This window comes from Drosophila erecta, unplaced genomic scaffold (genome assembly GCF_003286155.1).
Source record: "Drosophila erecta strain 14021-0224.00,06,07 unplaced genomic scaffold, DereRS2 tig00000092-arrow-pilon, whole genome shotgun sequence".
Taxonomy (NCBI): domain Eukaryota; kingdom Metazoa; phylum Arthropoda; class Insecta; order Diptera; family Drosophilidae; genus Drosophila; species Drosophila erecta.
The window spans coordinates 2282968-2301306 of record NW_020825207.1 but is presented as its reverse complement, the minus strand read 5'-3'; the positions used below and the strand labels follow the sequence as shown (position 1 = coordinate 2301306).

At 45.3% G+C, this 18339-nt stretch overlaps 3 protein-coding genes across 3 annotated transcripts; 2 read left to right on the top strand and 1 right to left on the bottom strand.

Annotated features, from left to right (window-relative positions):
• The first annotated feature begins 4421 nt into the window (after window positions 1-4421).
• LOC6547879 lies at window positions 4422-4947 on the top strand. Its single transcript, XM_001976319.3, has 3 exons — window positions 4422-4656; window positions 4724-4804; window positions 4857-4947. The coding sequence occupies exons 1-3, from the start codon at window positions 4554-4556 to the stop codon at window positions 4883-4885; spliced, it is 213 nt and encodes a 70-aa protein (XP_001976355.1). The 5' UTR covers window positions 4422-4553; the 3' UTR covers window positions 4886-4947.
• A 31-nt stretch (window positions 4948-4978) lies between these two features.
• On the bottom strand, window positions 4979-6433 carry LOC6547931. The gene is made up of 5 exons (XM_026980500.1): window positions 6265-6433; window positions 6139-6213; window positions 5679-6077; window positions 5307-5614; window positions 4979-5251 (listed from the first exon to the last, which is right to left on the bottom strand). Exons 1-5 carry the CDS (start codon window positions 6333-6335, stop codon window positions 4995-4997), a joined length of 1110 nt encoding a protein of 369 aa, XP_026836301.1. The 5' UTR covers window positions 6336-6433; the 3' UTR covers window positions 4979-4994.
• A 1561-nt stretch (window positions 6434-7994) lies between these two features.
• On the top strand, window positions 7995-10403 carry LOC6547932 (kinesin-like protein Klp59C). The gene has a single exon (XM_001976321.3). The coding sequence runs from the start codon at window positions 8065-8067 to the stop codon at window positions 10270-10272; it is 2208 nt and encodes a 735-aa protein (XP_001976357.1). The 5' UTR covers window positions 7995-8064; the 3' UTR covers window positions 10273-10403.
• Window positions 10404-18339: the final 7936 nt, after the last annotated feature.

Below are 18339 nucleotides of genomic sequence, written 5' to 3'. Positions count from 1 at the left end.
CCGTGACCAATTTGTGTGCCAGTGCAAAAAAGGGAAGACTCCGTCGTGAGTAGAGGAGTAATATTCCGAGTTTCGGGTTATATACAAGTATGCATTTATTTTTAGCCGCCTGACAGTGGCGTGCGTGGGTTTTCAGGACTCACCACCACACATAATTCAAATACGTGCCGGGCATACGGAAAATTCGGAAAATGCGGAAAATGCACACACACTGACTGCAGTTAATCTTGGTTTAAGTCCAGTGTTTCTGTCAATATTTTCGTTCGGCCAGGAATGATGCATTTTTTTAACACTTCTCATTTTATTTTTTCCCGCTTGTGAAAAACGATTTTAAACCGCCTATTCTGTATAACCCTCAACAAATAAATATATTTTACCAGTTACTCTAGCTTAGCATTAATACAAATGTTATGAGAAAACAGTGCCTTTGTTTATTTTTGATGTAGAAGAACAATGGCGCTATAATATGAGCGTTTTAATAGTATTAAGTGCTTTACCTACGCGCTGTACAAACGTTTTTAGTAGCTCAAAATGTAATATTATTAATTGAAAAGCTGCCATATTGATCGAAGCACTCGGAAAGTAAAGAAAACCAAAGGGAAACTAGCATGAGCAGTCATAGAAAATGGAACAGGGGAGCAAAAAATTTGCTTGCTATTTTCCTGCCATTTCTCTCTTTTGCACCCACGCATATGAATTCGTGTGTGTGCGAGGCAGTCGGTGTGTGTGTGTAGGGGGGTACGTGTGTGTGTGTGCACACACTTGCATGTTTGCTCAGTTCACATGAAGTCAGTTGTTAAATTGTTGGGGTTTCTCTGGGGCTTTCATGCTACTGCTCCCTGTGTCCCATTTTTCAGGTGGTACTCGCGGTTTTTCTGGCTTCCTTCGCCGAGTTTCCCGTGCTCTTTGCGCTGTTTTCCTTCGCTACTTGCCCCTAACAAATAGACTTTAAATATTTTGGCACTGAATTTATCTGCGCCAGCTCGTGGGCGTTTACACATTCACAACCAGGTGTAAAAGATTTATGACATCGAGCGAACGAGGAATGTAAATATTCCGCTTTATAGTTTTTCTTTTCCATTCCTGCTGCTATTGTGTGGGAGTTTCCAAAATTATCCCTTTGGAGTACCTATTAATGGTCATTTGTTTTCTATTTTTAGCACTTCTTTACTTGGCCTAGCACGTGTTTCCTGACTTACTTTTAACCGATGATATCTCACATCAATCCATGCGGCAAAAGCATAGCCTACTTTTGAGGGTCAAACTGCTTAAGTGCATTAATCAGAATGATTAAACTAGGAGTAAAATTAAACTGCTTGCATCACTATTTATTAGGTTGTTAGTCGTGCAGGGGCGGAACTTAAAAGGAGAATTTAGAGAATAACAATTTGTTGAAATTTGATTAAACTTTTTGCATATTTCAAAGCAAACGTAAAATGTATATAAAACTTGAGCAATTTTAACTTCTTCGCCGAATCGCTGGCTTTCATTTTCTTCTATTTTGTTAGTTATATATGGCTATGAATTTATAACGAAAAGTTTTGCATTTTGCAAATCATTTTTAGCACCTGCGGCAGGGTTAAAGTTCAGTCAGCGTGAAAACTTTGCAAATTAGTAGTCCAGCGCTGTTTCTTTCCGTTTTCCTGCTGTTCATATATTTATATTTCGCTCAGCGCAGATTTCATCTAAAATGAGTTAACCTGTTAATGCCGGGATGATGAAGAACGAAAGAAAAACATTTTCTCCAGCCATGACTCGTAAATTTGTTTGCTGTCGGAGCAGTAGAAGGTCTTGAATATCTGCGAAAGTGCCCAGACCCGGACAATGCGTGAATCGTATAGTTCGGGGTCACCAAGCCGATCAGCTGAACTGGACTGGACTGCTGACCATAAGCAAACAGCGAAGATTTATGGCTAACTAATCGACACAGGCAATCCCATAAATCTACACCCAGTTCGAATGTCAAATGGCCAAAAGGCCGGCGCGAGGTAAGCTTCTCGGCCAACAAGGCAAATTAAAGTTCAGACCCAATAAATGTTAATCGGTTGCCCTTTGTCTTTTTCTACCCTTGTCCAGTCCCCAACCTTCCATCCTGTTTTTGGTCATCTTTGGTTTGATTTTGGCCACTTTCACTTTCAATTTGTTTTAACTTATTCGAAGGAATAAGGAATAAAATCAGCAAATAAGCGGTTGTAGTGTTTCATACAAAATTTGCATTGTGTATTTGCTAAACGTTACCACTTACAAACAAAATTCATTTAGAACCGCTGCCATTCACATTGAACATGGTAATTAATATAAATACTTGTGTTATTCAACAAAAGAAATATATGATATTCGCCTTAGCTGCCTTGTGCAGGTGCCAATGATGGCCAAACGTGGCTGAATTTATGGCCGATAAATTAAAAAACTTTTACAAAAAGCGCAACGAAACACGACAGTATGGCGGCATTAATTGAAAGCCCCGACTGCTGCGAGTGTAGCTGAGAATATCAAAGGTAATTACGGATGCCGTTAACAGCAGCCAAATGGCTAAGATACCACCCACCACCCACCAACCGACTCCCACTTACCCACTCATCTCATTATTTAGTTAATTATATGTTTGTGTGCCGGCAATTAGAACTCAGATTTCATTGTTGGCCGAAAACCATTTTGTGGCCTACTTGGTTGCCATCAATGACGATGATGATGATGTCCATGAAAAGGGCAGCAGGCAACATGGCTTCGCTTTGCTTTGCTCACCGCAAACTTCTAATTAATTTGAAAGGAAACATTTGAAACGCCTTGTGTTGCGGTTGAAATTGGCCCACCTCCTAAACAAACCCCATCAAATGGATCCTAGACATGTGCAAACGCCTCGGAATTTTCCGGCAAGCTCATTAGAAACCAGGCACTCGATTGAGCTGACAATATTATTCTAGGCTAATTTACATTACAATGCAAAGTAACAATACTTACGGTTTTTGCACGACTGACGTTTGAATCGCTTGGGGCGGAATAATTCTGCTCGAATAATTGGCAAAACTATCTTGGCCAGCTAAAAGTTGGCCAGCTTGGGCTTGGGCTCTTAACACATTTAATCAAGAGGCGGAAAAAACCGAAATTTTAGCGCCACACGGGCCACACACAATGCATTAAAACTGAAAGTGAAATTGTTGGCTATGCAACTTTATTTGTAGAAAGCCATTTCGGTTTGGTTGCATCATTGCGAAGGCTTAACCCCCATTGGCCGCCTACTTTCCTAATGTTTATAAAGCTGCTTGGGATTTGGCCCAAAAAAAGCTGTACGAAAACGAAAATGGTTTTACTTTTTGGCCAAAAAAGTTTTAATATGCTTAAATTAGTGCATTTTTTTTAGCCTGCATTTTAGCTATCTCTGTTTCTGGCATCGAACTCATTTGAAAGTCTGCACTGTGAGTTGGGTATTAAGAGTAATATTTCAAACTGGTGACTAAATACTTAAAGCCCTTCATGCATGGCTGTCCATGAAGACTCAGCCCAGTTGAACTTAACTATGGTTGCGACATAACCTGTTGGCCAGACTGCGATTCGTTTTAACAATGCCAGTGGAACACGTCCAGAGAGCTGCCATGTCAGCCGCAAAGTAAACGAATCTCACTGCCGGAGTGGAGCAGCAGCCAAGGACTCACGATTGCGGGGGAGGCGGACTGACCCAAAGGATCGGATGTGGGAGTCGCCATAAGTAATTAACCAAGTGATAAAGAACCTGGCCCTGGGGCAACACAAGTTGCTGCCCAAGACGACGACAACGCTCGTCATTAGCGGCCGAAAATGTTGCATTTAGTTGTGGGCCTGATGAATATGGTTAATTTCATTTATATCAGTATATATACACATAAGTATATACACGAGAGCGCCAGAGTCTGGGAAATATGTATTTGTCCCCGGGCGACGATGACGATGACAGCGCCTGACCAAGACACATTTTTCGTTTGTCCTCTAATTGCATATCTGAGGATGGTGATTATTGTGGAGCTGGCGATGATGAAGGCCAGCCGAACAATTACCAAGTCTCCTGCTGTTCGGAGCTCTGTTTTGATGTTCTGGCCAGAAGGAGAACCCCTGGACATTGGCCAGACGAAGCCGTGTTTCACTGTCTAATTAAAAGCACCGGCACTCGCCCCTTAATTTATGCTCGTTCAGGGACTGGTTCCGAGAAAATCTCGCTACCACTCCGCATTTGCATGCTTTCTCTCCGGATCTCAAATGTTTTGGCTGGAAAAGTTTATGGCATAAATCGCACACTTGGCTCGTAACTCGCAGCTGTTGGGAGGGAAAATTGCATGTTCTGTGTCCTTGAATGCGCACATCTGAAATCACGGTATATTTTTAAAACACTCTGGAGAACGAATTTCTTTTGATTTCAAAAATTAAATACATTACACTCAGAGCTGACCCAAAAACCTAGCAATCCTTGCATTGCCAGTTAATTCCACTTACTCATAGCCCAAATCCAAGTTTATGGCTCCTGAAAACATTTCGCAGTGTATCTAAAATCGAAATTGTGAGTTCTTATTGTAAATTTCAACATGGCGGATCCGATTATCAACGACATTGGTGAGAGTGGAGCCCCTTCCATCGGAGGCGATAGTGGCTTAAATCTGAACAAGCGGCTGGATTGCGAGCATTTAGGTGAGAAATAGCCTGAAGTTGGCAGCTTAACACTTAAATGCTCTTTCGTTAAATTTGCCAAAAACAGATCAGATGACGGATAATTGGACCGATTATCAAAGACCCTCTTTTGTCACCGTGCTCCTGCGATTTTTCGGCAACGTATTTGGTGAGATACACACAAACTTATATACGAATGCATCTGATATTTTCATTTACAGTCGACATATTTAATGCGATTTTCGGCTGAGAAGCAATACAAGTACTCTGTATTGAGAGCAGTAAGACTAATAAAATCTTTAGTTGTAAAAATGTTTTTATTCCCACTAATTGGTACAATCTACTGGTTTTAATTACACTTAGCCGCAATAGATTTCTGTAAATACGGGAATGCGGCAATAGCAGGTGCAGTTCTCAAACTCATTTGCGTACTCCGATATTTCGGCGATGAACCTCTCCAGATTCTCCGGGTTTCTAAATATGTTCTTGCCCACACTCAGCTCGTTGTCCACCAGGATTTTCCAGCGTCTCATACTGGCAATGACATCGCCGCAGAAGTCGCGTTTACTCTTCTCGGCCGCCTTCTTGATGTTCTTCATGAGCCCCTTTTGCTTCCCTGCGATATGATGTTACCTATATATAAATATTGGAATATTTAGCAGTTAACTCACTGTAGGCCCTATTCTTTTCGACCAACGCCGCTTGGGCCTCCCTCTGCGAGGCATCGTATATCTCGATGATCCTGTACATGCGCCTGTCAATATTCTTGCACATTTTCAAGGCGGCATCGCACTTGGGCTTGCATTGGCTCCAATATCGCGCTCCTTCGAAAGGCACTTTGCTGTACTTGCTGCTCTTCTTGAATGCTTCCTTGTCCCTGCTGCGAGCGGCCACAGTTTTGGCCAGTTGCGACTTAACCCTTCCGTTGTGAAACCGGAAGTGTAAGCTGGCCAGCAGCTTCTCTATTCGCGACATGCAGCTGTTGGTGGCAATGGGGCGACATTTCAGTCAAAAGTACGCAAAATTTTACCACTACAACTCACTTTGAGTTCTTCAGCGAGTATACACCTGGAATCGCGAAGGTGCGGAGCAGGTGATGCAACTTGAAGGCCACGCAGTTGAGCAGATCCTCGGCGGCGCACACCTGCTTCCTGAGCAACTTGCTGTGGTCATGAATTGTGAGCCGGCTCACCCATCCTCGGAACAGGGCCTGGATCTTGGTGGCGGCCCGGCGGTGGTGCTCCTCGACCCGCTTCTGCAGCAAGTTCTCCACAAGCCTGGTGTGGTTGTTTCTGACCGAGAATCCGCGCCACCAGCGCTGAATCGTGATGGCCGCCCTTCTTAAATGCTTGAAGTAATTTCGGTAGTAGAATCTTCGCCAGTTTTGTTGGATAGTTCGGGCTGCTTTGTATTGCTTGTAGTCCAGAACCAGCATTCCGGTTCTGAAATTGTTTTTAGCTCTTCAAAAACGCGTCTAAAGGTAGGCGGCAGTAGAGTGCTTACCGCGAAAGTATTTGCATTCTGCACTTAGATGACTCAATCGATCCACTTTGGGGCTCGAAGACACCACTGCTGTTACTGAAGAAAGCGAGCCTTAGCATATATATTATATTTTATACATAAGTATACCCAAAATCCCCACTTGGTGGAGCCGTGGCCCTCCGCGTATGCTGCATCATGGGAATGAGTCCTGAAAACATCCTGCCAAATTGCCACGCTACTTCTTCCTAATTTAAGTGTTTGTGTTGTGTTTAGTGTGTTACCCTAAAACATGGAACAAAGTGTTTGCTATGACTGACATCTCGTTGGAATATCGATGACTGCGTAGATTTCCTTCTAGCTGCTGGCTATAATTTATGGCCTCCAGCGATTACATCCGCATAAATCTTCGGGCTTTGCATCCTGGTCTCCATTTAGGCGACATATTTTATTTCGCCCTTGCATCAACATGCTTCCCGCTTATCGCGTCGGGGGAAAACAGATTTATGTGTCTGTTCCCCACCTCGAGTTGGCATAAATATTCTGCAGACTGGCTTGAATTTTCCAAGGCGGTATTTAATTGAATTGTATCGATGCCCGTGGGCCCAAGTTCGCTTGAGCCCAGTGGATGGAGCCATATGGGCAGCTTACCATTTATGATGCCCTTGACTGCAACGGCCATGCTATCCAATTGTGTTCTAATGCTGACAAATGGCCGAGGTCAAGTTGCCATAAATTCGGGACACCGAAAGCCATTAGGTTGTCCTGGCCGGCACTTTAAACGAAAATCGATACAGAGCCACGACATTTTGCCAGCTCATTATGGGCCACAAATGAACCGCACAGGCACACACACACACACACACACAGAGAGAGAGGCACACTCACAATCGCAAACAAACGGTCGGAAATGAAACGGAAATTCTCATTTATGGCGCCCTTGACGCCATTTCCAGTTTCCAGTTTGGTCGCTATCTAGCGGCCCTGACAAGTTGGCACTGCTCGCTGATTTCTGATGCAGATTGCGATTGCGATTGCGATTGCGATTGCGATTGCAGGGCCTGATTGCAGCAGCCATGAGATTTATGGTCCACACACCCCGAGCTGACCCACTAGCTGATAGCAGAAAGGACTGCTAGTCACAGTCACAGTCGCAGTTGGCTAAGAGTGTCCCCCTTGGCAACAGCCATTCACCTTGGGGTTTCGATTGCGGTTTTGGGGGCTGCTGGACTGGCATTGCCGTAAATTAGTTTTTACACCTGACCGACTGGGAACAGCACGTTCTTTGATCCCTCGAAGGGTAGCCTTGCAGCACATGTATTTTAATTGTGCTCCAATCACATGTCTAGACAACAGAACGGGAGCTATTTATTTGTGGAATGTGCACGCTTGTGTAAATACGAAAAGGTCCTGCCTTCGCTTTATGACACACACAAGGGGAAGAAGGTAGCCCAAATCTAATTTGAAAAGTACTAACCCGTAACGAGCCCAGAGCCATATATCAAAAGAAGCTGCTAACCCAAGGAATTTACGAGCCAACACCCCAAATATGTTAACCATAAAATGGTTCTGGGAGCGGAAGGAAAAGGTTCGAGAGCGAGTAGTTCTACTTTAAGGAGGCTTTTCAATTTCGAGCTTTGAGTCAACCAGAAAATCGAGTAGCCCACCTCAGACGGAGTTGTTTAATACATTTAGGTAGAACTATGCAAAAATCAATAAAATCTGTATTGGAAAGCGAAAAGTAGGCTGGGCGTTAGGGGTTCGTTCTTAGATTTCAAACGATTATCAGTAGCTCAACAAACTCACACTCGACAGTAAGTTATAGAGGCAACATCTGGTCGATGAAAGATTGTATCATTATTCGTTTGTGGACAGGAAATCAAGAAAAGTATATTCAAGCTGAGAATCATAAAAGAAATCTTTGTCTGTTATAAATCGCAAACACCAAATATGGATCGCATCCAGATTGGCGAGGAGCTGTTCTTCCAAAGAAGCGACGGTCGCGTCCATCCGGTTGTCTGCACTGCCAAGAATCTGGAGCAGGATTCCATAACGGGTGAGTGGACCGAGGGCACGGTGATCAAGGGTAAGGAGGTGCCATTAAGCACGCTGATTGGCATCAATCGCCATATCTTCGCGGAGAATCAATCGCCGCCATCGAAGCTAATGAACTCCCTGATGCCGAAGCCAAGGGCTCGCAGTCCGCCCGGAGCACCTAGCTCGATTCGTAAGACCCACACTGGAAATCCGTACGCAGAGCGCCTCAGAGTCCCAGACTGCCGCAGTAAAATTGCCACGCGAAAGACGGATCCTGCTCCGGCGGGAGCGGGAAATCGTGAGCAGGGTCGATCTCACACCCCGCGGGTGGCCACCTGCAGGCCGATCCGTGATGCCAGCCCCACCCAAGGTCGCAGGGCACAGGGTGGCCCCAAAGGGAGCAGCAGCAACCAACGCTGTTCCAGTGTCGTGAGGGAGGTGAACCGCATGAAGGACGAGAGGGAGAAGCGACGGGCTCGCCAGGTGGAGCAGCTGCAGGAGAAGGATGCAATGCGTCGCCAGGATCCGGGGAATCCCAACTGGGAGGTGTCGGCAATGTTGCGCCAATACCGCACAACCTTGATCTTTTCGCCACTGCGCTGCCTGGATCCCCATGGATCCACTGTTCAGCAAATTACGGTGTGTGTGCGAAAACGACCCTTGAGCCGCAGGGAGGAGAACACCAAGAACCTGGACGTCATCACAGTTCCCAGTGCCGACACCCTGATCGTGCACGAGCTGCGCCTCAAGGTGGATCTCACCAAGTTCCTGGAGCACCACAAATTCCGTTTCGACTACACCTTCGACGAGCAGTGCTCCAATGCGCTGGTCTACGACCATACCGCTCGTCCTTTGATCAGGACCATGTTCGAGGGCGGCAATGCCACTTGTTTCGCATACGGACAAACTGGCAGCGGAAAAACGCACACCATGGGCGGCGAGTTCTTCGGAAAGATTCAGGATTGCGGGACCGGCATCTACGCCATGGCAGCCCGCGATGTCTTCGAGGAGGTAGCTCGTCCGGAGTACAGGGAAATGGGCGCCAAGATAACGTGCAGCTTCTTTGAAATCTACGGCACCAAGGTGTTCGATCTCTTGCTGCCCAACAAGCCGCAGCTGCGCGTCCTGGAGGACGGCAGACAGCAGGTCGTGGTGGTGGGTCTAACGGAGATGCCGGTGACCAAAGTGGAGGATGTCCTGCGGCTGATTGAGCACGGCACCAAGGAGCGCACTTCCGGCCAGACCTCCGCGAACGCCAAGTCGTCGCGTTCCCACGCCGTCTTTCAAATAGCACTGCACATGCCCGATTCCTGGGGTCCCTACGGCAAGTGCTCCTTTGTGGACTTGGCTGGCAATGAACGCGGTGCGGATACGCAATCCGCCGATCGCCAAACTCGCATTGAGGGGGCCGAGATCAACAAGTCCCTGCTGGCCCTCAAGGAGTGCATTCGAGCCCTCAGCCGGCAGTCGAGCCACCTGCCATTCCGTGGGTCCAAGCTGACCCAGGTCCTGCGCGACTCCTTTGTCGGCGGCAAGAAGAACAAGACCTGCATGATTGCCATGATATCGCCAGCCATGAGCTGCGTGGAGCATACGCTCAACACACTACGTTACGCAGACAGGGTTAAGGAGCTTATAGCCAAGGAGGAAGATATCTTGCAGTCCGCAGAAGGGGAAGCGGATGGGGATGGGGACAAGTCTCCCGATCTCGAAGACGAATCCGAGCCAGAAATGCTGGCTGACGAGGAGCTCGACGAAGAGCAGGAGGATGAGGAGAATCGGCATATAACCATATCCTCCGAGGAGGCAAGCTCCTACACTCAAAACATCAGTTTTGGCCAGAACTGTAACCACACCATCGACATACCCGTGGAGCTCCGAGAAGTGACTGAACAGCACGGACTTTTGGTAGAATATCTGGAGGACTACGCTCGCAATTTCCGGGAACTGGCAACGAAAGTGGAACTGGAGCAATACACGCAAAATTCAGAAAGCTTATTACTGGAACTGCTAGCAATGGTGAGCCGTACCCGGGATCTAACGCTCAACTACAACACGCAGAAATTTATGAACAAGGGTCACCAGAATGCATATAAGGACGAGCAGGAGGATTCCGAGTAAGATATTTTCCACCTACTAACCCAAGAATATGAATCTATTTTCTACCACTCTGTATCTTTTCAATTGCGTTTGGGGGAACCCCGAATGGCTCAGATTTCGATTCGATAAACAAGCAGTTAATGAAAATTCAACCACGAATTGAGTTCTTCTTTTCCCATCTCCTCACACTGCACTCAAGTTTCACTTGAGCTCGCCGAGGTAAAATAAAAACTTTTCCCCCGCCCCTGCCGACTTTTCTTTTTGTGCAGCTTCCCAACTTGCTGTATGAGTTTCCACAGCACGCTGATACAAATTTATGACCGTCCGAAGTGTAATCAACAACATGCGGCAAGCGAGCGGTGGAACTCAGTCCAACAAAAGGAACTGAACCTTTGGGGTGGATTTGTTAACTTGGTTAACTGGCAATATTCCCGGCAGCATATGTAACAGATCCAAAAGAAGCCGCACAAAGTGCGAAAGAAACGGTGATAAACTTTTCCCTGCCATAAAGCGAAAAGTACAGGTTACGTGTGAGTTAAAGAGGTACCGGCTTTTCTGTGTCAAAGAACTTGGTAAGCTCTTTTGTGATTTTCCCTTATATTAGTCTTTAGTTTTATTGTGCACACTTTATGGTCTAATACCCCAGGGATGGCAAGCTATGGCAGGTAACTCATTTCTGCTGGTTCCTCAAGGCGATGAAACCATTAAAATGATTCCTTAAGATATCATTACCCAATATTAAGCCTGTTTATTAATTTCAAAAATTACAGCGCATCACAAATTTTAGGCCACGTAACTGCAAAATTTTGTAAATGCTGGGCAAATAACAATTACTTCAATAACAAATGGCTCGCAAATTGTTTTCCGAGCTGTGAGCTCGCTGAATTCCAGCAAAACTTTAAAGATGACGTTGATGAGACTGAACCACAAGCAGCTGTAGACAATTTCCTGCTCGCTCCGCAAAACGCCCGATTTCAGTGCCCGAGTCAATGTAAAATTTTCCCCCAGATGCTGAAAATTGCAACTAATTCCACGAGCTGGGGAAACTTTGGCAGAGCTTGCCGCACACACAGAGATCTCTCATTTGGAAAACTTTAAAATTAGTTAAGTTCGAGCTGAGATATCCAATAATGCAGCCCCAAAATGTGAACAAACAAATTCATCTGCGACTCCGGCAGTCTTCCTCCTTCACTTTGCTTACATTTGAATGGATTGGTCGGGCTTCGAGTTGGTTTGGTTTGGTTTGGTCTGGGTCTTGGTGTGGGTGTGGGTTTTGGTCCTGGTTTTGGTTTCAGTCCGGGGCATATATTTGCATCAACTTTTCCTTTGATGTGGCCTCAAATGTGCGGCAAATGTAAGACTCCCCACACAAACTTGATCCGAAAACTTTCAATCAAATTAGCCCAATGCAACGCATCGGCTCGAGTTTCACAGAACCATTTAAGCACCACAAATTGCTGCTTTTTATTTATTCGAAACACACATTATATTCATATTGGTAAATTCGAATTGATGGGGTAGATCGCTTAACGTCAGCAATCCCAACTGCATCGCTGCACTTTTCATTTGCGTAATGACTGTTAATTTTCTTTAGTTGGTCTAATGAGGAAGCCTCTTTGGGTGCTCGTCGAGATACTTTCTGCTCATTGTCTGCTGGGTCGGTTTTGGGGAAAAAGCGAAAGTGCAGTGCTGAATTTTAACGAAATTTATATGGAGCAGCAGCAGCTGCGCAAGAAGTTAAAAGGACAATTTAGCTCCTCCTTGTGGCGTCCTTAGACTCTGCTTCTTGGCTTGGAATGCATGAAAGGGAAAAGCACAAGAAGAACATTTCCACGTTTCCCTCGACTTTGTTGGTTTTTCCTAGTTGCCCTTCTCGCTCGCCCTTTCTTGTGGGTTTCATTTCAAGCCGGGCCAAAAGCACTGCAATGCCAAAGAATTTAAGGGGCTGTGGCAGCGGGGAGTGGCTGTGCTCAACTCGAAGCAAAACACTTAAGTTTTAACCCAAATTGTTGCCAACAAAGCGGTTTGTCTAACATTCTTTTTGAGAAAATTTTGTGAAAAAGTGTTTTCCAACAAGACCGAAACCCACACACCGCACCGCACCACACCCGTATGTGTTTCCACATACGTCTTCGCATATAAAGCCGTGAACATCCAAAGGGTAAACAAGGCATCCGAAGAGCTGAGGACCAGCCTTGGATCTGGCCCAAAGCTAAGTAACAATAAACGTTGGGTCGGAGGGGCTGGGTGGCGTTTTCCTACGGTTTCTTGGACCGAAAAGTGTAGGTGGACTTTGGGGATATCAATGAAGGAAGCAGTTCTTATGTGGGATTTGGAGCGCTTTTCTTTTGGCCAAGCAGCAAAGATGGCTGGCCTCTCAGAAGTGAGTTCATACCAAGAAATGAGTATTCATTTTAATAAGTATGAAAAGAAACAAATTACCCAAATGTTCAATAAAATTGAATTCACTTCTGACCTCACGCAAGCAATAATGTAAATGTTTAGTGAGTGATTTGGGATCACTTTACTTAAACCAAGTTAGCAACTTTGTGAGCGACTTTGAGCCAAAGGACTCCAAGATGGAAATGGAAAAAGGTCTGGTCCTTTGACAATCGCTGGGGATGCAAATGACGTCCCGGACGTTGGACCAACCGATATTTCCCGTTCGCCACCTTTGCGTAAACCCTTTTGCCGCCCCCTGCCCCTGCCCCACCCCCTTCAGCACTCGCGGCGTGTTAGCCATGTCTGATGTCTAATGTCTGGCCTGCCTGCCAGCGACATGTTGACCTTAAAAAACTTGACGTGTTCAAATGTTGCAAAACAACTCGAGGGCTTTCGACTTGAGCACTTTTTCAGTTCTGTTCACTGTTCGCTTCGCCTTGTGTGTGTGTGTCCGTGTGTATGTGTGTACGTGTGCATGTGTATGTGTGTGAGTGTGCACTGCTCTCCTCTCTCCCTCGCACATGCACATGCTGTTCCGCTCCGACATTCTGTTTGACGCACATGAAGTGCCGCACTTGAAATATGCTTTTTTGCCTCTGGCCAAAAGGAAAAGCGGGTGGGAGGTGTGGAAAATGTGTTTTGACAAGTGTCACTTATGCGTAGCTACTATGAAATATGCAAGCCCCTTCCCACCAACCCCCTCCCACCACACTTTCCACGCGACGTAATTGCAATCGAGCCAAATGCAAAAGCGGGCGGGCTTACGGGGCGGATGAGCTATATAGATGGCTGCGTGATCAATGCCTTTATCGAGTGCTAGCACACACACACAGCCGCACACACACACACACACAAGGGGAGTGCGACAAGGACGGAGAGAACCTGGCAAAGGATGTAATTAATTTGCAGCGAAGGACTTTGGCAATGGCAATTTGAACTAACCATAAAATAAACATTGAAAAGTGAGGAATATATAACGTACTTTCAAGGGGGTTTCATAATCGAAAGTAATGCCTTGCTTTATGATTATTTCAAAAGCGCTGTGTGCACAGTTTTGAACTTATTTATGCTACTACCTAATTTAACTGGCCAGCGAGGTCTTGTATTGCTCCCCGAGCATTTTAGCTCCAGCACAGTTAACTGCCGGGTTTTTTTGAGAAGGATGCCCCCCACAACAACCTTTTATTAAATCCATCCGCAGCCAATTGAAATCGCCCAACCCACAGTTTGGTTCCTTCCACGCGGAGCTGCACTCCACAAATTACCAAACAGAACCGAATCCCCCAGTGGAACCAACAAGTTTAGAGCCAAGGAGCCAAACAACCAGTTCCCCAAAGGCAGACGGACTGATAACTCGCTGCTCAGACCGAGTGGCATTTAATATGCGAACCTTTCCGTGCTTAAATTTCACAAATAGAGGAACGCGCACAAAGACCATTTCGTCCTCCAGGGACTTTGCTATAAATATTAAAGCAAAGCGGCCCCCAAATCCAGTGCAACAGAATACTTAATATATATATTTTGATATGAATTTAAGACCGGCGATTCCCTGGGCAGGTCAGCTTGGATCGCGGCCAGCAGCGGTGGCGTATACGTAATGCGCCCATTAATATTTAGGCCACGTTAAAGAGTTGGTTGAAAACTTTAAAGAAAAGGCGACTCTGGCCCGCCTTAACCCCTGACCGCCTGCCGCAGCCCAGACTGCTAGTCATTTGTCAGTGGGTTAAAGTTTTTCCCCAAACTGGAGCATTGCTCCGTTAATTAGCATTTTACCGCAATCAAATGGGTGGTGTATGCCACCCCATTTTGGCCACCACTGGCAAATGGCAATTGGAATGTAAACTGCGATAAATGTTAGGGGTTTCCACTCTGTCTGCCATTCTGTATCTTGGCCATCTCCAGAGGAATTAACTGGGCTATGCAAATGTGTAATTCAATTGCCCTTAATCATGAAATATTCCTGGCTCTCCCAAAGGATGGTGCTTATTATTTATGATTTCGAGTAGAAAGAAACTAAGTGAAATTAAATGGTTGAAACGCTTGTGTTAAACTTCGGCCAAAATATCTTTAAAATATTTCAGGAATTTAAACTTCCAACCTTTATAGTTACGCACCTGTTGTTCACATTCAAATGAATCAGAAATGTTCTAATTTGCCAATTTCTGCAGTTTTCGTCAATTGCTGCAACTACTAAATATAATTTCCCCCCTCAGGAATTAGCATAGCAAACACTTTGTAGTTTCCCCAACCAAGCCAACCCATCTTATGTGCTGCAATTTTCCTGCATAGTTTTTCACACCTTTTTTCGCATTCGCACGACTTTTCCTTGGGCACAACGACATTCGGGTCAAATGCGTATAAATTTGAAGCGAGGAGCACACAAGCACATTCCTGGATTTGTGGGAAAAGTGGGAAAAAATGGGGAAAAATGGGGTAGTTTTTCCTTTGGGCTGGCAAAATCAAAGGCAGGCGCTGGAAATTGAGATCGAGAATGCAAACGCTTAGGAGCAATTACAAATTCCGGTTCTGTCATCCCCGGCTCTGTCGAAGCGGAAGTCATTATCGTGGCAAACAAAACCTTATAGTTGGTATGGGGGTTCCCCCCATGCTTAACCCTCCTGTGCACCGCCCCTTAACCCCCTGATGCCCCTGGCCAACCGCAGGAACAACAACTGTGACACGCCATTACATACATTTGCGACAACTTGGGCGGGATTGGGGATTGCGGATTGGATTGGGATGGGGTTGATAGGGAGTTGGGCTTGGGCTTGGGGCACGGGTTTTCTGGCTTTGACTGTACGTGTGGCTACGGGTTTTGTCCTCATTATCGAGTTAATTATGTGTGTATGCGAAAGTCTTTATCCGTGTTCCACTGTTTGTGTGTGAGAAGGTAATTACAGCAGGGCTCCATTGTTGGCCAGAAGCGCAGGGAACTTTGCCTGCGAATTTCGGCGTTTCTTGGCACTAGGTTTGCCCTCCATTGATATCCGGTGTGTGCCGTGCCACCCAACCGATTTTCCACCCAAACTTCCCCCCCTTTTCACGCTTCGATTGTAATTAATTTGCAAGGCGACTGTCCTAATGATGTGGTTCGTGGTCTATTTAAGGTGATGAATGTCTCCGAGCAGCGAGTAAATCTTTTCCATCACGAATATGCTGCAGCTACATTAACCCATCATTTACACCAAATAATCTGGCTTTTCGCATCTGCTATCCACTTTCTCCAGCTGTCTCCGCTGTTTAAGTTGGGCTACCCAACTCAATGCTGGCGATCCTGAAGGTTAATTACATTTATCCAAAACGCAACTGAACCCGCAGGACATTGACTTAATTTCCCTGGCGTTTGCTGGCGTTTGTTCGTCGTCCTTTTTCGCCGTATTTGCCTTTTTTCGATTTCGATTTTTTGCTTTTTCATTTCTGTTAAACGCTTGGCAAAAGGAAGAAATGCGCAAAAAGTCGAGTCCAAAATGCTGCCAGCAATTTCTCCTATCTATTTTATTTTTTCGCCTTTCTGTAATGCTCGTTGGAGCGCCTAAATGGTAATTAAAAATTGTTGCATTGCCGCTTGAATGCGTTGGCTATAAATGTCCAGTAGCACTGGGCATCGTGTAATTTCAGAGAATTTAAGGTTCATTGGATTAGCATTCCATTTGCAAATGCTTACTCCCAACTGGCTGGAATAAAATCATATGGGTAATAAAAATCAATTGAGATACAATAAAGATGAAATTGTTCCCAAACGATAGATCTCTAAGCTCTTATACTTGTTAAACTAAGCTCTAAAAAACTTATATAGCTCCAATAAAACACTTTTAAGTTCCCAAAGAGTAACTTTTCTCCCCGTTTCAACTGACGTTTGCCAGACGTGCTTTAGACCAGAACACCTTGGCATGGTCTAGTGAAAATGGCCAAATCGAATGCATTGCCAAAATAAATTCTGATTTGACAGCAAATAATCGGCAGAGGACGGTTGGCAACTTTGGCGAGGTGTCAGCACGTTCCGAGGGACTTGGAAAAGTGGAGAAAAAAGGATGGGGAAAAGTCCAGGATAAAGTTGATTATGATGACGTTGGCACCGTTTCGTAATGCCGCAGTAGTTGGCTTAATCCGGCAGTGGCAGCTGCAAATGTTGCAGTTGCATTTGGAGAGTCTGAAGTGCTGCGCATCCCTAATCCAAATCCTAATCCCCAGTCATGCAATTCAGTTGGGCCAAAACCACAGCATGTTGTGAAACATAAGGCACAAAGTTATGTATGTGCTTTGTGTCCTTTTTGCAGTACTTTTCCGCTTTTCCACTCTTTTCCACGCATTTCCATTTCCCCCTCCCGTCCATTCAGGCATTGCGAGCTTAAATATTTAATTTCATTACGACTCCCAAACACACACACTCAAAGAAAACTCAGGAACGAAGACTGAGAGATATCCAGCATTCATCATTCATTGAAAAGGAAAAGGAAAAGGACGCTGAAGGAGCTGCAGAAAGAAAACATTTATGTGGCTTTCCTTACATCGCTTGGAAACCCACTTCTGCCCTCCTTTGACATGACTTCTGCATCGTGAAATGCTTCGTTTTATTTTGCCCCAAGAGCTTGTTGGCGAGCTGAAGAGGACGAATTCCCAAGGGATGAGATTCCTGAATTACAATTACGAAATTGCTAATAATAAGTGAAATGAGCCTTTGACAACCTGTTCTCTCGCTGAAAGGAGTGACACACATTTCCATCTAATGTGTAATAACATACTACACGACTTGCTATACTTTTGCATATAAATGGGTTAAATGGGTTTTAGGCAGAGTGCTTATAAAAGCGATCAACATCTTTCACTGAATTTCATTCGTCTACATTGCCTGCATTTACCTATACCTGAGTTTTGTGTACTAATAGTTATACCATCCGCCAGAACTCCCATATATACAAGTACAGATATTCACCGCAACAGGAAACCAAATGTCACATCCGGCGGATATTGCTGTCAGGTCAACGGAACGCCAAAAAGCATATGGGGAATGGCACAGATGCGAATTTCATGCGGCGGGCGACCTTTTTTGGCCAACATCGATTGCATGGGAATTCAAGGCAAGAAATGCAGTTGACTTGTCCTAAAACCTGTCGCCTTGTAACCCTTAAAAAGTCACGAGTGTGCAGCGAAACAAACAACATTTCATACGCTTTCCATTTTGTTTGGGCGCCGGCAATAATTTTCTCGATAATATTTGTTTGTTTTGGCCATAAATGCAAGTTTGGCTTTTATGAGGCGCTCTGCCCGTTTTCCTTAGTTCGACGTGTCGATGGCAGCCAAATATTTGGAATGGGCTTCGGGTATCGGAGTATCCGAGTATCCGAGTTCCCAGATATTGATATACTAGCTGAAGTCATGCAATGCGGCAAATGATAAACAGCAACGCCTTCAATAACAGTAACAATTGCCGAATTGGGGGCGGGAGCGAAGTGGGCGGGGCCAGGCGAGTGAGGTAAGAGCCCCTATAAATAGATGACTCAATGAAATTGTATCGCCACATGCAATTGAAAGTGAAATTGAGATACGGCTTGCAAGTCCGCAAGTCAAATGCAAAAATATGTGCGCCTCAAATTGAAATATCAGAACTAATCACTTGCAGGGTATCAACATGGCTTGAGTGGAATT